The sequence below is a fragment of the Liolophura sinensis genome, unplaced genomic scaffold (genome assembly GCF_032854445.1).
Source record: "Liolophura sinensis isolate JHLJ2023 unplaced genomic scaffold, CUHK_Ljap_v2 scaffold_101, whole genome shotgun sequence".
Classification (NCBI taxonomy): domain Eukaryota; kingdom Metazoa; phylum Mollusca; class Polyplacophora; order Chitonida; family Chitonidae; genus Liolophura; species Liolophura sinensis.
This window is the reverse complement of record NW_027018040.1, coordinates 79752-98174: the sequence shown is the minus strand read 5'-3', so window position 1 is coordinate 98174 and position 18423 is coordinate 79752. Positions and strand designations below refer to the sequence as shown.

General features: G+C 39.6%; 1 protein-coding gene across 1 annotated transcript; it reads left to right on the top strand.

The window, feature by feature from the left end:
- The first annotated feature begins 294 nt into the window (after nt 1-294).
- LOC135481474 (probable E3 ubiquitin-protein ligase MID2) lies at nt 295-16463 on the top strand. The gene is made up of 6 exons (XM_064761287.1): nt 295-956; nt 1282-1459; nt 2246-2476; nt 3034-3056; nt 3595-3782; nt 10808-16463. The coding sequence occupies exons 1-6, from the start codon at nt 295-297 to the stop codon at nt 11377-11379; spliced, it is 1854 nt and encodes a 617-aa protein (XP_064617357.1). The 3' UTR covers nt 11380-16463.
- Nucleotides 16464-18423: the final 1960 nt, after the last annotated feature.

Genomic DNA, 18423 nt, shown 5'->3' with positions numbered 1-18423 from the left:
TGCGTAATGAAAGGTAGAATCGCTAATTTTCTAATTGACCAGAATGGATTCCTTTCCGGGAAAGCGACATGCACATACTCTCCTCGTACATGTATAGGCGCTTTAATGCTTCTTAAATGAGAATTGGGGGATAACGACTAACAGTACTGTGCCCAATATGTTTTTGGACCACGAGAACAGACGGAGGCAGTGTGCTGTCTTGAACGTTAATATTTTTGTAAGTAGGAACACCCTCACAAGTGACAGTCTGAGCAATTTGCCGTTTTTATTTCAGGAATAAAACCCGAGAGAATAATGGCCGAAAGCAAGCAGAATCGAGATGATGTTCTCACATGTTCTGTATGTATGGAAACATTCCGGGAACCAGTAATGCTACCCTGTCAGCACAGTTTTTGTAGGGAATGCATTGGTTTATATGCTGACAAGTCCAAACCTGTACAGACAGATAAGACCTCCGGAAACACTGGGAATGAGGACGTTCATCAGCAGATAGCATGCCCTGTGTGTCGGGCACCGACCAGTCTGGGGAAAGAAGGTGTAGCTGGTCTGCCTCCCAACTTTCACCTGGCGGAAATTGTGGAGAAGTTGTCTGCTGTAAAGCTTGAGGATGACATCCCATATTGTTCTATGTGTGAGGACAATCATGCTAAAGCTGTCAAGTTTTGTACCATCTGCAATGTGTTGTACTGTCAGGAATGTCTTACAAATTACCATCCAACGAGGGGGCCTCTAAAACGGCATCGACTGATTTCCTCCCTGGAGTACCTCTCCCGGGAAACCTCACAGGGTCAAGTTAGCAGAGACCTCCAATCAACTCAGCAGCCGTCCTGTGCCAGGCACGGTCAGCCATTCGGCTTGTACTGTGTACCGTGTCGGATGGTGATCTGTATGGGGTGTGTGGTTGACCACCCGGAACATGCTATGCGGGATATACCATCTGCAGTTGCGAATGACAAGTAATGCGAAAAGGACATTTGTATATCATCCATCAACCAAAATAGATGTTCAGAGTCAATAATTGCAACGTCAATTCCCTAAACAACGATTAACACAAACCACGAAAAAAATTAAGAAATTGAGTAAGTTCAAAATTACTTTGGAACCATGCTAAGAGAAGTAGTAAACAGTTTTCAATGATGTTAGAAAGACGCAAGGAATGTTCTATTCAAATAACTTAAACCACTATCTAAATCGTGTACCATGCTAGTATATAAATCGATACTCAAAATAAATATGACATGATTTGGAACTATATGTTCACCCAAAGTTTGTCATCTTTAGAGAAGAATGGGGCTTTTTGTCCTGCACTGTAGTGAGTCGTTTGAAAGGCGGATTTGTTAATGTACCGTTTTTCCCATTACAGCTAGCTGTTTTGAACAAGACTAGCGAACTGGAGAAAGTCTTACAAGAAACTAAAGAATCACTGTCAGGAGTTACGAGGCTGCACAATAAGATACAGGTTGGTATTTTCCATGACACCTGTTCAGCCTGTCTTGCAAGGCATACCCGAGTGACTTATTTTGACTATTTAGAGTATTGCTATCATTCACAAGTCCAGGTAACACACACCTGTCAATTATCTAGTCTTGATGAAGCTGTCTTCTGTCACATATTATACATGTAGATTACAATTAAAGAGTTAAACCTGAACAGTGACGACTTTTTATAAGAGCTTAAACAAGGGAATGCATGGACTGGTGCGGGAATTCATTTGCGTGAAGGACGAGTCTATTTTACCTATTTCTGGTTTATCTAATCAGACTCAATCATATCATATTAATCGTATCATTAATATGACTTTCTTCTCATTGACACACACGCAATATGCCCACCTCGGGCAATTCCATTTGATATCATTGCCAATCGTACGCTGTCATAATAATATCCATAATATATATACGTACACCGTTTGATCGGATGGGGCGACTCGTTTGCGTTTGAATCAGCCCCAGGTATCTGAGGTACTGTCCGAAACATTTTAGGCTCCACCATCTCGCCCTGCTCGGAGCATCATTTGTTGATGACACGACCCTTTTGGGGATTGAACCACGTACCTTAGGGTTTTGATTCGACACTTACATGTACATCGCTGGACTACAGGGAAATCCCCTCCATCCTGGAGATACATTGTAGACACAGCTGTATGGGGCTTATATTTCAACCTGTTACACATACATATATAACTTCTTGAACACACAGTTCTAAAGGTCTGGATGAGGTAATAAACGATTTCTTTGTTTGGCAGGAAAACCAGGAACTTCACACTCAGGAGGTAGAAAAGGCTTATTGTGCAGCCTTGGAATCTTTACAAGCCTGGAGACAGCACTCCATAGATGGCATAAAAACCCGCTATTCACAGTGGAGTGTGGAGTGTAGTGCTATACTCAAACATATTCAGCTACAGACCCAGGAAATGGAGAGGATGGTACAGGCTTCCAATGATTTATTAGCGTCAGTGGACGTCGAGTTTTTAAAGGTAAGTCAGACCTGCACAATCTCTAACATTGGATCTGCTGCCTCAACTCCAGATGTTACCCATGACCCAGCCACCCTTAGAAACTGTGACCACCTGTTCAAATCCACCTCATGCTGCCAGATCTACTAAAGTTTTAGATCCTGAGTTCATCAGCTTTATTTTGCTCAGTGGTACCCTCTGGTCGCTGTCCACTTTTCCACCCATAACCGCACCACTGTCCGATTAAAGTAATATGTAATGTCAAATTATATTTTATGCTGTTTTTCAAAAACATGGTTTGTATGTAAACAGATCTTTGTGGAAAATCGCATTGTATGAAACACCATGGAATTTATTAACCGGAATTGAGAGTTGATGTGGACTATGTAATAAATCAGGGAATGGTGTAAATCTTTGAATTAAAAGCCAAGGGTGCCTGTGTACTTGGAGAGGTAAGACATTTCAGTTATAACTGTGTTCTTGCTACATGTTGAGGTGAAAGTATAGCTACAGTATCTCAGTTTGGGTTATCATCTTTACATGATTTAATATGTGTTTTCAATTCTGTTTGTTGACAGGGTTCCACGCACTTCACCAAAACGTATGTATAAATGTGTTATACCTCTCTAGGATTGTTATGCATGTGCACATGACAATAGTAGATGTGTTTCTGTAACATTGAGTACCAGCACTGTAGTTGTCCAAAACATGACCCAAGTGTAAAATATATCTAGTGTTCAAACATACGTTTATCAAATCAGATCTAGGGGCCTCCGTGGCTCAGTCGGTTAGCGCGCTAGCACAGCGTAATGACTCAGAAGCCTCTCACCAATGCGGTCGCTGTGAGTTCAAGACCAGCTCATGCTGCCTTCCTCTCCGGCCGTACGTGGGAAGGTCTGCCAGCAACCTGCGGATGGTCGTGGGTTTCCCCCGGGCTCTGCCCGGTTTCCACCCACCATAATGCTGGTCGCCGTTGTATAAGTGAAATATTCTTGAGTACGGCGTAAAACACCAATCAAAAAAAAAAAAAAAAAAAAATCAGATCTAACCTACTAGGGATAGTACATCATAGCATTCTAGCTATGTACACAAGATTACTACACGACTTTGTCTCTTTGTTTTCTCTCCTTTTCTCACAGAATTGATGACCAGCTGAATGAGATAAAAGCAGATCTGGAGGAACATGAGGTCAGCAAACAGAAGCTTCTAGATTTTGTACAGCGTGACCTTGTTGTCCCTAGACACCTGACAGTAAAAGAGACAGTGGAAGAAAGTCAGGACTTAGAAGCAGCAGTCAGTGGACAAATGTCACGCCCACGTGTTACAAGTAGGTTCTTATATGTATAAAATGTAGAGTGTGCCTAGAGGACATAAACGACTGTAGGGTTTACATTATTATGTGCATGGAGGACAGACATAAAATGGATAAGGCGCACAGCTGTTTGTGTGCAAAACACACGATAAACTGTGTTAAGGAAACAAACCGATATGAGCTGCAATATAGTTGGGTGCCCCTAGAAAATGAACAGTATTCAAAGAGAAAGGAAAGTGATAAGAGCTTACAAAAAGCACAAATAATATGAGGTGTACGCTATTGTGTTAACAAAACACAGACAAATGTCAGGTTTACAGTAGGGTGTGGGCAAAAGACACAAAGTAAGGCAAGGTGTACAGTAGGGTGTACAAAAAACACACAAACTAATGTTAGGCATGGATTAGGGTGTACAAAAAACATAAACTTACGTCAGGCATTCATTGAGGTGTCCACAACAAACACAAACTAAGCTGAGGCATGTATTAGGGTGTTTACAAAACATAAACTTATGTCAGGCATTCATTGAGGTGTCCACAACAAACACAAACTAAGCTGAGGCATGTATTGGGGTGTTTACAAAACATAAACTTATGTCAGGCATTCATTGAGGTGTCCACAACAAACACAAACTAAGCTGAGGCATGTATTAGGGTGTTTACAAAACATAAACTTATGTCAGGCATTCATTGAGGTGTCCACAACAAATACAAACTAAGCTGAGGCATGTATTAGGGTGTTTACAAAACATAAACTTATGTCAGGCATTCATTGAGGTGTCCACAACAAACACAAACTACGCTGAGGCATGTATTATGGTGTTTACAAAACATAAACTTATGTCAGGCATTCATTGAGGTGTCCACAACAAACACAAACTAAGCTGAGGTATGTATTAGGGTGTACACAAAACATAAACTTATGTCAGGCATTCATTGAGGTGTCCACAACAAACACAAACTAAGCTGAGGTATGTATTGGGGTGTTTACAAAACATAAACTTATGTCAGGCATTCATTGAGGTGTCCACAACAAACACAAACTAAGCTGAGGCATGTATTAGGGTGTTTACAAAACATAAACTTATGTCAGGCATTCATTGAGGTGTCCACAACAAACACAAACTAAGCTGAGGCATGTATTAGGGTGTTTACAAAACATAAACTTATGTCAGGCATTCATTGAGGTGTCCACAACAAACACAAACTAAGCTGAGGCATGTATTAGGGTGTTCACAAAACATAAACTTATGTCAGGTATTCATTGAGATGCCCACAAGAAATACAAACTAAGCTGAGGTATGTATTAGGGTGTTTACAAAACATAAACTTATGTCAGACATTCATTGAGGTGTCCACAACAAATACAAACTAAGCTGAGGCATGTATTAGGGTGTTTACAAAACATAAACTTATGTCAGACATTCATTGAGGTGTCCACAACAAATACAAACTAAGCTGAGGCATGTATTAGGGTGTTTACAAAACATAAACTTATGTCAGGCATTCATTGAGATGCCCACAACAAATACAAACTAAGCTGAGGCATGTATTAGGGTGTTTACAAAACATAAACTTATGTTAGACATTCATTGAGGTGTCCACAACAAATACAAACTAAGCTGAGGCATGTATTAGGGTGTTTACAAAACATAAACTTATGCCAGGCATTCATTGAGGAGTCCACAAGAAACACAAACTAAGCTGAGGCATGTATTAGGGTGTTTACAAAACATAAACTTATGTCAGGCATTCATTGAGGTGTCCAAAACAAACACAAACTAAGCTGAGGTATGTATTAGGGTGTTTACAAAACAGATACAAACTAATGTGAGGCAGACAATAGTGTGGGCAAAAAGATACAAACTAAGCTGAGGCATATATTAGGGTGTTCACAAAACATAAACTTATGTCAGGCATTCATTGAGGTGTCCACAACAAATACAAACTAAGCTGAGGCATGTATTAGAGTGTTTACAAAACATAAACTTATGTCAGGCATTCATTGAGGTGTCCACAACAAATACAAACTAAGCTGAGGTATGTATTATGGTGTTCACAAAACATAAACTTATGTCAGGCATTCATTGAGGTGTCCACAACAAATACAAACTAAGCTGAGGCATGTATTAGGGTGTTTACAAAACATAAACTTATGTCAGGCATTCATTGAGGTGTCCACAACAAATACAAACTAAGCTGAGGTATGTATTAGGGTGTTCACAAAACATAAACTTATGTCAGGCATTCATTGAGGTGTCCACAACAAATACAAACTAAGCTGAGGCATGTATTAGGGTGTTTGCAAAAAAGATACAAACTAATGTGAGACATGCACTAGGTGGGCAAAACAGATACAAACTAATGTGAGGCAGACAATAGTGTGGGCAAAAAGATACAAATTCACGTGAGGCATGCAATGTGGTGGGCAAACAGACACAAAATAATGTGAGGCGTGCATTAGGTGGGCAAAAAGATACAAACCAACGTGAGAGATGCTATAGGGTGAGCAAACAAGATACAAACTAATGTGAGGTACACAGTACGATGTGCAGAGAAGACACAAACTACTGTGAGATATACAGTAGGGTGTGCAGAGTCTAATGTGAGGTATACAGTGGGGTGTGCACAGAAGACACAAACCAATGTTATGTATCCAGTATTGTGTACCCAGAAGACACAAACTAATGTGAGGTATACAGTAGGATGTGACCAGAAGACACAAACTAATGTGAGGTATACAGTAGGCTGTGCCCAGAGGACACAAACTAATGTGAGGTATACAGTAGGATGTGAGCAGAAGACACAAACTAATGTAAGGTATACAGTAGGCTGTGCCCAGAAGACACAATCTAATGTGAGGTATACAGTAGGATGTGACCAGAAGACACAAACTAATGTGAGGTATACAGTAGGATGTGACCAGAAGACATAAACTAATGTGAGGTATACAGTAGGATGTGAGCAGAAGACACAGATTAATGTGAGGTACACAGTAGGATGTGACCAGAAGACACAAACTAATGTGAGGTACACAGTAGGATGTGACCAGAAGACACAAACTAATGTGAGGTATACAGTAGGATGTGCCCAGAAGACACAAACTAATGTGAGGTATACAGTAGGATGTGACCAGAAGACAAACTAATGTGAGGTATACAGAAGGGTGGTACAGAAGACAGACCAATATGAGCTATACAATGCGGTGTGCCCAGAAGACACAAACTAATGTGAGGTATACAGTAGGATGTGACCAGAAGACACAAACTAATGTGAGGTATACAGTAGGATGTGACCAGAAGACACAAACCAATGTGAGGTATACAGAAGGGTGTGACCAGAAGACACAAACTAATGTGAGGTATACAGTAGGATGTGACCAGAAGACACAAACTAATGTGAGGTATACAGAAGGGTGTGTACAGATAACACAAACTAATGTGAGGTATACAGAAGGGTGGTACAGATAACACAAACTAATGTGAGGTATACAGAAGGGTGTGTACAGATAACACAGACTAATGTGAGGTATACAGTAAAATGTGACCAGAAGACACAAACTAATGTGAGGTATACAGAAGGGTGGTACAGAAGACAGACAAATATGAGGCATACAATCCTGTGTGCCCAGAGGACACAAACTAATGTGAGGTATACAGTAGGATGTGCCCAGAAGACACAAACTAATGTGAGGTATACAGAAGGGTGTGACCAGAAGACACAAACTAATGTGAGGTATACAGAAGGGTGTGACCAGAAGACACAAACCAATGTGAGGTATACAGAAGGGTGTGTACAGAAGACAGACCAATATGAGGTATACAATCCAGTGTGCCCAGAGGACACAAACTAATGTGAGGTATACAGTAGGATGTGACCAGAAGACACAAACTAATGTGAGGTATACAGAAGGGTGTGTACAGATAACAGACAAATGTGAGGTATACAGTAAAGTGTGTACAGAAGACACAAACCAATGTGATGTATGCAGTAGGGTATACCCAGAAGGCACAGAATAATGTGAGGTATACAGTAGGGTGTGCACAGAAGACACAAACCAATGTGATGTATGCAGTAGGATGTGCCCAGAAGACACAAACTAATGTGAGGTATACAGTAGAGTGTGCCCAGAAGACACAAACTAGTGTGAGGTAAATAGTAGGATGTGACTAGAAGACACCAGCTAATGTGGGGCATACAGTAGGATGTGCCCAGAAGACACAAACTAATGTGAGGCACACAGAAGGGTGTGTACAGAAGACACAAACTAATGTGAGGTATACAGAAGGGTGTGTACAGAAAACAGACAAATGTGAGGTATACAGTAAAGTGTGTACAGAAGACACAAACCAATGTGATGTATGCAGTAGGGTATACTCAGAAGGCATAGACTAATGTGAGGTATACAGTAGGGTGTGTACAGAAGACACAAACCAATGTGATGTATGCAGTAGGGTATACCCAGAAGGCATAGTGAGGTATACAGTAGGGTGTGTACAGAAGACACAAACCAATGTGATGTATGCAGTAGGGTATACCCAGAAGGCATAGTGAGGTATACAGTAAAGTGTGTACAGAAGACACAAACCAATGTGATGTATGCAGTAGGGTATACCCAGAAGGCACAGACTAATGTGAGGTATACAGTAGGGTGTGCCCAGAAGACACAAACTAATGTGAGGTATACAGTAGGATGTGACCAGAAGACACAAACCAATGTGAGGCATACAGTAGGGTGTAACGAGAAGACAGAAACTAATGTGAGGCATACAGTAGGATGTGCCCAGAAGACACAAACTAATGTGAGGTATACAGTAGGGTGTGCCCAGAAGACACAAACTAATGTGAGATGTACAATAGGGTGTGCACAGAAGACACACACTAGTGTAAGATGTACAATAGGGTGTGCACAGAGGACACAAACTAATGTGAGATAGAAAATAGTGTATGGTTCTTGTAAAGTGTACTGTGAGTTGAGAAGTCAAAAGGCATTCATTAGGCCATCCTAAGAAATTTAATGCTATATACAGCATGGTTTGGTAAAAAATAAATATAAATGTAGTGAATACAACATTATGGTTTTATCCAAGAAAAGGGAAAGTACATTGCAGAGTTGTGTATTAGCAGCTGTACAGTTAAAACAGGACAGATAGTAGTGTACCCCTGGGTGTCCCTGGATGTTTACAATATGTGTACAAATCAGCAGGTGTACAGTTAGAACAGGACAGATAGTAATTTTCCCCCTCAGTGTCCCCAGTGTGTGTACAAATCAGTAGGTGTACAGTTAGAACAGGACAGATAGTAATTTCCCCCCTCAGTGTCCCCAGTATGTGTACAAATCAGCAGGTGTACAGTTAGAACAGGACAGATAGTAATTTCCCCCCTCAGTGTCCCCAGTATGTGCACAAATCAGCAGGTGTACTGTTAGAACCGGACAGATATCACCCAGGCTCAGTGTCCCCAGTATGTGTACAAATCAGCAGGTGTACTGTTATGACAGAACAGATAACATATTGTACCCCTGAGCGTCTGAGTGATATTTACCCCTGTGGACAAACCAACAGGTGTACTGTTAGGACAGAACAGATAACATATTGTACCCCTGAGTATCTGAGTGATATTTACCCCTGTGGACAAACCAACAGGTGTACTGTTATGACAGAACAGATAACACATTATAGCCTATCCCTTAGTATCTAGACCTGTGATATTTACCTCACGTGTACAAATCAGCAGGTGTACTGTTATGACAGAACAGATAACATATTGTACCCCTGAGTGTCTGAGAGATATTTACCTCACGTGTACAAATCAGCAGGTGTACTGTTAGGACAGAACAGATAACATATTGTACCCCTGAGTGTCTGAGTGATATTTACCCCTGTGGACAAACCAACAGGTGTACTATTAGGACAGAACAGATAACATATTGTACCCCTGAGTGTCTGAGTGATATTTACCTCACGTGTACAAATCAGCAGGTGTACTGTTAGGACAGAACAGATAACATATTGTACCCCTGAGTGTCTGAGTGATATTTACCTCACGTGTACAAATCAGCAGGTGTACTGTTAGGACAGAACAGATAACATATTGTACCCCTGAGTGTGTGGGTGATATTTACCCCTGTGGACAAACCAACAGGTGTACTGTTAGGACAGAACAGATAACATATTATAGCCTATCCCTCAGTGTCTAGACCTGTGATATTTAACATATAACTGATAACAGAATATATGTCAACTCTCTTAATTACTAATGATACAAGTATCCAAATAAAAACTCACCATTATTTGCTAGACTCAAATGTAGTCAAACATATATTTCAAAGGGGAAAAAACTCTCATATGTGTTTCATTATTAATATTAAATGGTAGAGATTCCAGGTATGTATATAGAAATAATTGTTGATCTAGATGTATTTCCTCGCTTGATATAAGTTTATGTTTAATATCTAAATACATTAACTCTCTTTTAAAAGATCTATGGAAAAAAATTGAATCCAATACTTCTTTACTACTAGTAATTCTGATGGGTTAAATAGTCTTTGGGGTATTGTGGCAAAAGAAAGTCACTTGTTAAGTTATGCGTGGCGAGTTACCTCCCTTACTAGACAGACGGCTTCGGTAGCTTGTTACAGGCCTACTACAGCTTCAAAGTGAATTGTGTTCAAATGTGCCATAACTGACAACTAAAACCCTGTGCCGGACAGAGGAAGGTATTATTCTTGTTGTAAGTGATAAGTTTCAAACAAATTAGAGCGATAAAAGTCTGTATTTTAAACCAGTACTTGGTCTATGTCATACCCGTCATTTAGTGATGGATCCAGTTCTTGTCGAAGCACAACTCTTTTAAACTGGCTGAAAATGACAGAGATCCGTGTATAAATTACATTCATACCAGCGATATGTGTCATTTTAGTCCAAGAGATTGTGTTGAGAAGGTAAAACTACGGTATGTGTACAGGTATTTACATCTCAGTCTTACAGCGTGTGTTTATGATTTTCTGTTGTTCATGCTGCTTCTGTTGTGTTTTTGCAGAGCCGACGCTGAGATTCACAGAGACAGACGACAGGAAGCTGAGAATCACTGACAGCGGCTGTGTGGTAGAGGGTAAGGGCTTGTTCGGGTGGAGGAGAGCTGTGACAGACGGGCGTTACCAGACGGGCAGGTACTACTGGGAGATACACATCACCTGTTCACATGGCTGTTACTATGACTGTCGTGTAGGAGTGACACAGGAGAGCTGTGGTGTGAGTGAGGAGACAGACCCTGGCCGTAACTTCTGGTACATTGTGATGGCGTACAGTGGTGATGAGGTCAAGTGTTATAGTCACAGTGGTGGTGAGATCAAACCTGACTATCGACAGGACAGACGTTACACACGACCTCATCACCTGGGTGTGTACCTGGACTGTGATGAGCACACACTGACAGTCCTGGACTGTGACAACAACCAGGTAATGTACACTAACAGTGGTGTTATCGTCACAGAGCCTCTCGTGCCATGGGTTGAGTTTGGTTTCTGGTCTGGATCTGTGTCTGCTCGTCTGGTAACGGGTGACTCTGCAACTCTGCCTCCAGTTCTCTGTGATATGATAAGCACTTCCTGACCATCGGGTAATTATTCAGTACATCTTTTCCATAGTATTACATTTTGTTGAAATAGACTCTTTTTTAAAAAAAATAAATGACCAGTTTGTAGATGTTTTAGTTAATGTCAGTAGTGTGGCTAATTCAGTATGTATAGCTTCTTCTGCAAAGTGGTCGTTGATCTGTCACAAGTTTACAGCTTGATGTAGTTATACACAGTCTGTCTGACTTGTCCTGAACATCAATGCCAGTTTTCTTCCAGACAAAATGCATGTAGATAATGACTGGGTAGTTTTATTTTTAGTAATGGTGACTTGTAAATCAGCATAATCAGGAATGTCACTGACCAAAACAGGTCACAGTTTGTACATGACAATACATAATATACTCAACATGGCACATGTAGTAATTCTTGTTGTGTTCTGTAACTTTAGTTCCTAAGGAAAAAAAACTAAATTAGAAAAATATACCTTACCCTTTTAGGTTAGACGAGAGCATTGATTTTCCTTAAAAATTATGTAATAAATCATCAACCTCAAAAATATATATACCCTAACTTTCGCGTGGCACTATGGCACTATGCCATACCTCTACATGCATCTTACACCTTTGGCTACAACATTCTCAGCTACCTTTTTTTTCAGCTGTAGTGGCAGAAAGTGAAGTCATAACATTTTCTTACCTTGGTAACCTCTAGAGAGGTGGGTAATACCAATGGGGCAAAAGTTTTCAGTTCTATTCAAAACAAATAAAATTCTGATGTATTTTATTTAGACTTGTTAGATGCACAGTAGCATAGCAGAAATTTATAGTGTATGAACAACTTTAGTGCCTCTGTGTCAGTTTTTGCCTATCAGTCAGACTTCAGTTTGGAGGCAAATCTTGGACCCAATTTCCTGAATTGAGCATGTGTAACAAAGAGGACAAAGTTTTACAATTTTTTGTTAGTAATGTTTTCATATGAATTTGGCATTAAAAGCAAAATCTTACATGGCTAATGGCAAGAATGAAATTTCAGGGCTAGTGATCCACCTGAGTTGTTACTCTACACGTTAGTGTCCGGGATAAGATGTTTTGTGGAGAACAGGGTTTAAATTTCTTTTCTGTCAAAAAAGAAAATCTGCAGAAATGAAGATTTACTTTGTATTTCCTTAAAATGCAACACCTGTTGTCTTTAGTTGCTATTTAATTTTACCAGTTCTCCCCATCTGCACAGAAGTTATGTAAGAATTGCTTGGCCTATCTCCACTTGTACCTGTAGGAAGGAATTAAAAAAAAAAAATTAAACAAAATTTGTATTATTATTGTTACACAGACAGTACATTTAATCAAATTTCATCAAAGATAAGAAGCAGATCAACTTTTAGACCTATTTTGAAACACAACATTAGCATATTTAATGTTGTAAAATCACTTTGCACATAACAAAATTGCCATACATAATTGTGCCTTGCTATACTAAGTGTCATACATGTTTGTAGGTGTTTCAGAATATGTAATAAAAATAACTTGCTACATCTATAGCCATCCTGAAACAGTTCTGGTCAGATGAATGCCATTTTACACTCACCTGTGTAAATGAAATTTGGAAATACAAGCCTTATAAGTGTGCGGGGGAAATTTTGCATAAATAGCAGGATGAGGGGTAGACAGGGTTGGGGTTGTAATGGTTGGGGATAATCCATGGTAAAAAGTAGTCCAGTTAAGTTAAGACACTCACAACTTGACCTGAAATTTGTCAGATTCAACTTCAAAAATATATATCCTCTTCTAAACTTCTATGTGGTGCCATGCCATATCTGTACATGCAATGTGCACTTTTCTTTACAACGTATCAAAAATCAACCTAGCATTACTGCCATTCGTTTGAACTGTGGTTGCTGGAAGTGAAGTCATAACATCTTGTCACCTCGGTAACCTTCATGGGGTGGGTAATAATATTGGGCAGAAGGTTTTTAGTTCTATCCAAAACAAATAAAATTCCGACATAATTTAACTGAATGCAAAATAGCAGGGCAGAAATTTATAGTGTGTCTTTGTGGTAGCTTTATCCAGTTTTTTTGAGTGCTCGTTCACACTTCAGTTTGGAAGAAGTCTTGGACCCAATTGCCCGAATCGGGCATGTGTAACCAATAAGGTGTACTGGAGGTATACTTGAGGTACATCTGAGATGTAGCATATATCTGATGGTGTGTCTGAGGTATACATGTACTTGGGGATGTAGGTCTACTTGTATATGAGGTGAATCTGAGGTACTGAGGTTGGTAAAAAGATGATGCCTGAGGTATAGGTGGAGGTATAGCTCAGGTATATGCTATTGGCAAGGTGGATGTACCTGAGTGTAACATTTAGCACTCTGTTTTCACTTTTATTTGGACAGAAAACAATCTCAAAACACTAAGCTAATGGCTGTATAAATTATAGACAAATTTAAGTTGTAAGCTTGTAAGTGCATGCAGTTCTTTGTTCACAGTATCTGTAATTTGCAGCTGATTTACAACAACAACAGTGATTTACATTTACATGAGGCTTTCCAGGTGCTTGAGCAAAATTTAGTGCTTCTCTTTAAATGTTTGTATGTGCTCATACTTTAAAAAATTCAGTCCCAGGAAGTATCAGTCAGTGCACAGTTGAGTTCTTTTCCCACAGCCTGGAATATGCACACTGTCAAGGGCAGGCATCTTTGAATAATCAGGGACAAATATACATGTATCCCTGCTATGCGGTTGGTGGATATTTGACACTGAATGGCAAGTGTGTATTGGGGGAGACAAAGGCTTATATTTAGTTTGTAAACATTTTTGGGGGGACAGAAATACATTTGTAATTTTGTAGTCATCATTTTGTTTGAGGGAAATGCCTGAATCTGAACTCTTTTTTGAAAACATTAAAAAGGTGGCTGAGGTTTAAACCAGGTACATGATCACTGCATTATATTCAAAAACTTTCTAAGTTTCTGAGGTGAACCTTAGGTACATCGTCGAACATGTCCAAGTGTTGATATTTTTCAGTTCCCAAGGAGTATTTGAGGTATATTATCTCCTATTCAAATACTGTTCTGTGTTCTTTTGGTATATCTGAGGTATAGACATATGACTGGTGTTAACTTGAAGTACAGTATACCTCAGATAATGTAGATGGGGTGTACATACATGTATCTTTACCTCACACTGAGGTATACATGAAACGCACACCCCATATACACCTCATTTATACCTTACACTGAGGTTTTCACCTAAACACCAATCAAATAACTCAAATCTTGATATCATTGTTTGTTGTATGTTTGGCTGGGTTTTTTTTTTAGGTTTTTTTTTGTACTGAAACTTTGCCTTAGTAACACATTGTCACTACATGTACCTGGCCATCGTTTGAATAAATACATGAATTGTGTTATGCATTAGAGTATAAACATGTCACATGTTTACAATATTAAACATTTTGACAAATTTATCAGATGTCTACACTCAATATAGACATGTGTTTACTGGAGTATGTCTTTTTCTTAATATATCCACTCCATTACTATGTAAATATGTGATGTGTTTACCCTAATAAACACATCTCTTAGTTACCAGACATTTCTTTTATGAATAAAAACTAACACGTTTCAAAAGTGTAACAGGAATGTGTTTAAAAACTGAACTCGTTTTTTAGTATGTAAGCAAAGTGAGAAAGGATGCTAAGGATTTGTATTGTAAATTAGAAATATTTCCTTTAAACCAGATTTCCATGTAAGTGCTGTGATGTTAGATAATATGCATTACTGCACACTGTATTCACTGCTCAGGTAGATCCCTATCCTGTAAGTATTACACGGTGTCTTGTGATTTTAGATGATGACATTTTGATAATTTCGGCCAGTACAAATCATATCTTTTAGCTGTATTATATGCTTTTCTTAATACATGTATATATGTGAAAAATTCTTGGAAACACCAATCAGATTAATAAATAAATAAAGTTAAGGATTTTGTTCAGAATATAGATTGTGTTAGGCGTGGATGTGCTTATTCCAGTGAACTGATAAGTGTATAGTTGTTAAACCGTTTTTCTTAAGTTTTTCTTTTTCAAATTTTGTAATTAATCCTGTCCAGGATTTTTATTTCAAAAACCTGATCAATTGTTTTTGCACTGAGCGCTAGTTCTCTTTTATTGCATACATGTTTGAGTAACTACAACATGAGCTGTCTCCTTCCTATGTTTACTTAACTTCATCCAGATCTGTAGACCTAAACGCGTGCTTAAAGTAAATTGACATGTATAACATACACCCTGACATTATCTGTATGTAAGATACTCACGGCCAGCTTGTAATGGCACATATCACTATGTGTGCTCTACAGAATATGTAGATAGTTCCAGTTTAAGTTTAACCTCAAAGACGACCATTCGTCTCCAAGTTGATGTGCAGCTCATGTATCCAGCCGCATAATATGTTGCCTTGTGTAACTTTGCCAGGCTGTTTTTGCTCCAAAATCCCCCTACATGTATGTTAAAACACACAACAATGTGTCCATCTAAAATGAGCTGGAAAATCATCTTTGATTTCTGAACTTAGCAAATGTAAAAGTCTGGCTTTGAGTAATTCTAGACCAGTGACGTGTAATAAATTGCAATTAACATCACTGCATTTTTTTACCTAATTTTGCATAAGCCATGATGCTAGGAGATGTTTAAATTGCTGCTGTTTATGCATTTACATGAAGAGTTAGAATAAAACCCTGACTGAGGTAAATTGACAAGAGGCCGTATTTCGCCGGCTGCGTGTGACCATTTGCCAGCAATCACACTGTTGTGACTGCTCTGGTTTTACTCTCTATGCTGCCCGTCTTTAATTATATTGTACCTGATTTACTTTAAGGAGCGGCGTCATCACTAGTACTGTAGTTATGACAACCTGTGGTCAAGATCATACGGTCATCTATTATAGAGCATTGCACCGTTACATCTGCTTGCTGTTATTTTTATGTCAGTTGTATTTGTATTCATCTACATGTATGATTCAGTGACATTTTGCCATTGTCCTTTGTGTTCCAACTTTTGAGAAGAATGCTAAATAAAAATGAGTGATTATGTATTGTGTAATTCTCGTTTGAATGGTTGAGTTAGTGTCAGTAAAATGTAGTAATATACATTTAAAATAATGAACCGTATTGTTAATTTTTTACGTATTCCAATTTTATAGTCAACATATTCAAGGTGGCTGATGGGTGGGTATCTTATTATTACCTGATGTGTATCTTCTCAGGAGAGCTGCTTTTCATCTATTTCTAATACCGGGTCCACACATTACCTGATGTGTAACTTCTCTGGAGAGCTGATTTTCCTCTCTCTGCAATACCGGGTCCACACATTACTTGATGTGTAACTTCTCTGGAGAGCTTATTTTCCTCTCTCTCTAATACCGGGTCAACTCATTATACCTGATATGTATCTTCTCAAGAGAGCTGGTTTCCCTCTCTCTTTAATACCGGGCCCACACATTACCTGATGTGTAACTTCTCTGGAGAGCTGATTTTCCTCTCTCTCTAATACCGGGCCCACACACTACCTGATGTGTAACTTCTCTGGAGAGCTGATTTTCCTCTCTCTCTAATACCGGGTCAATTCATTATACCTGATATGTATCTTCTCAAGAGAGCTGGTTTCCCTCTCTCTCTAATACCGGGCCCACACACTACCTGATGTGTAATATCTCTGGAGAGCTGATTTTCCTCTCTCTGTAATACCGGGTCCACACATTACTTGATGTGTAACTTCTCTGGAGAGCTGGTTTCCCTCTCTCTTTAATACCGGGCCCACACACTACCTATTTTCTCAAATATCGTGGATTTTGTCTCTGTCAGATAACTTGTCCGCGTATATTACCCGATGTATATATTCTCGGCACGGTTGCTTTTCGTCTCTCTCTAATACCGGGTCTACACATTACTTGATGTGTAACTTCTCAGGAGGGCTAGTTTTCCCACTCTCTCTAACAACGGGTCCACGCATGGTTTTCCTCTCTCTCTAATACCGGGTTCACGCATTACCTCATGTATAACTTCTCAGGAGAGATGGTTTTCCTCTCTTTCTCTCTAATACCAGGTCCACACATTACCCGATGGGTAAATTCTCAGGAGAGCCGGTTTTCCCCTCTCTCTACTACCAAGTCTACACATTATATCTGATATGTATCTCAAGAGAGCAGGTTTTCCTCTCTCTGTAATACCGGGCCCACAGACTACTTGATGTGTAACTTCCCAGGAGAGCTGGTTTTCCCCTCTTTAATGCCGGCTGCACACATTACCTGATGTGTATCTTCTCATGAGATGTGTAACTTTTCAGGAGAGCTGGTTTCTCTCTCTCTCTCATAACGGGTCCACACATTACCTCCTCCCTTTCTACATATAATACCGGGCCCCACGTGTATCTTTCAACGTGTGCCGGGTTTCCTCTCTGATTCACACATTACATGGTACATGTATCCGTCATCTCTGCTGTGGTGCGTTCCCTCTCTGACACCTGTTCCATATATTAGTCTATATCTCCTCAGGTGTAGACAGTTTCATTTCTTTCTGATTCCGGGCCCACATGTTACATGAGTTGTATCTTCTCGGATGTACTTCGTTTCTGCTCGGTCTAATTATTGGTCCTCCTGTCTGCTTTCTTGTGTTTACGTGGTTTAAATTTTAATTTAGGTTGTGAAAGAAGCCAGAGAGGAGACTCTGGAAAAGAGATATGATCACATATTGTTGGCCTCCACAACATGGTCGTGGATATGGCATGTAGATAGTAGTGAGTTTCTCTCGGGCCCTGCCCTGTTTTCTCCTGCCATAGTGCAGGCCGCCGTCGTATAAGTGAAACATTCTTGAGTGTGTTGTAAAACACCAACCAAATATATACATCAATGTGGTGACCATGTTCCAGACCTGTTAATGTCTGGTCTGAAACAACGTTCTGTCAGTAAGAGCGTCTCTTGGTCTTAAGCGGTTAAAGAAGGCTCCTTATTAACTCTCCACCGGTGAGGTCTATAAAGCACCTATAGACTGAGCTTCAAACTCTTGTGATGGGCGGGATCC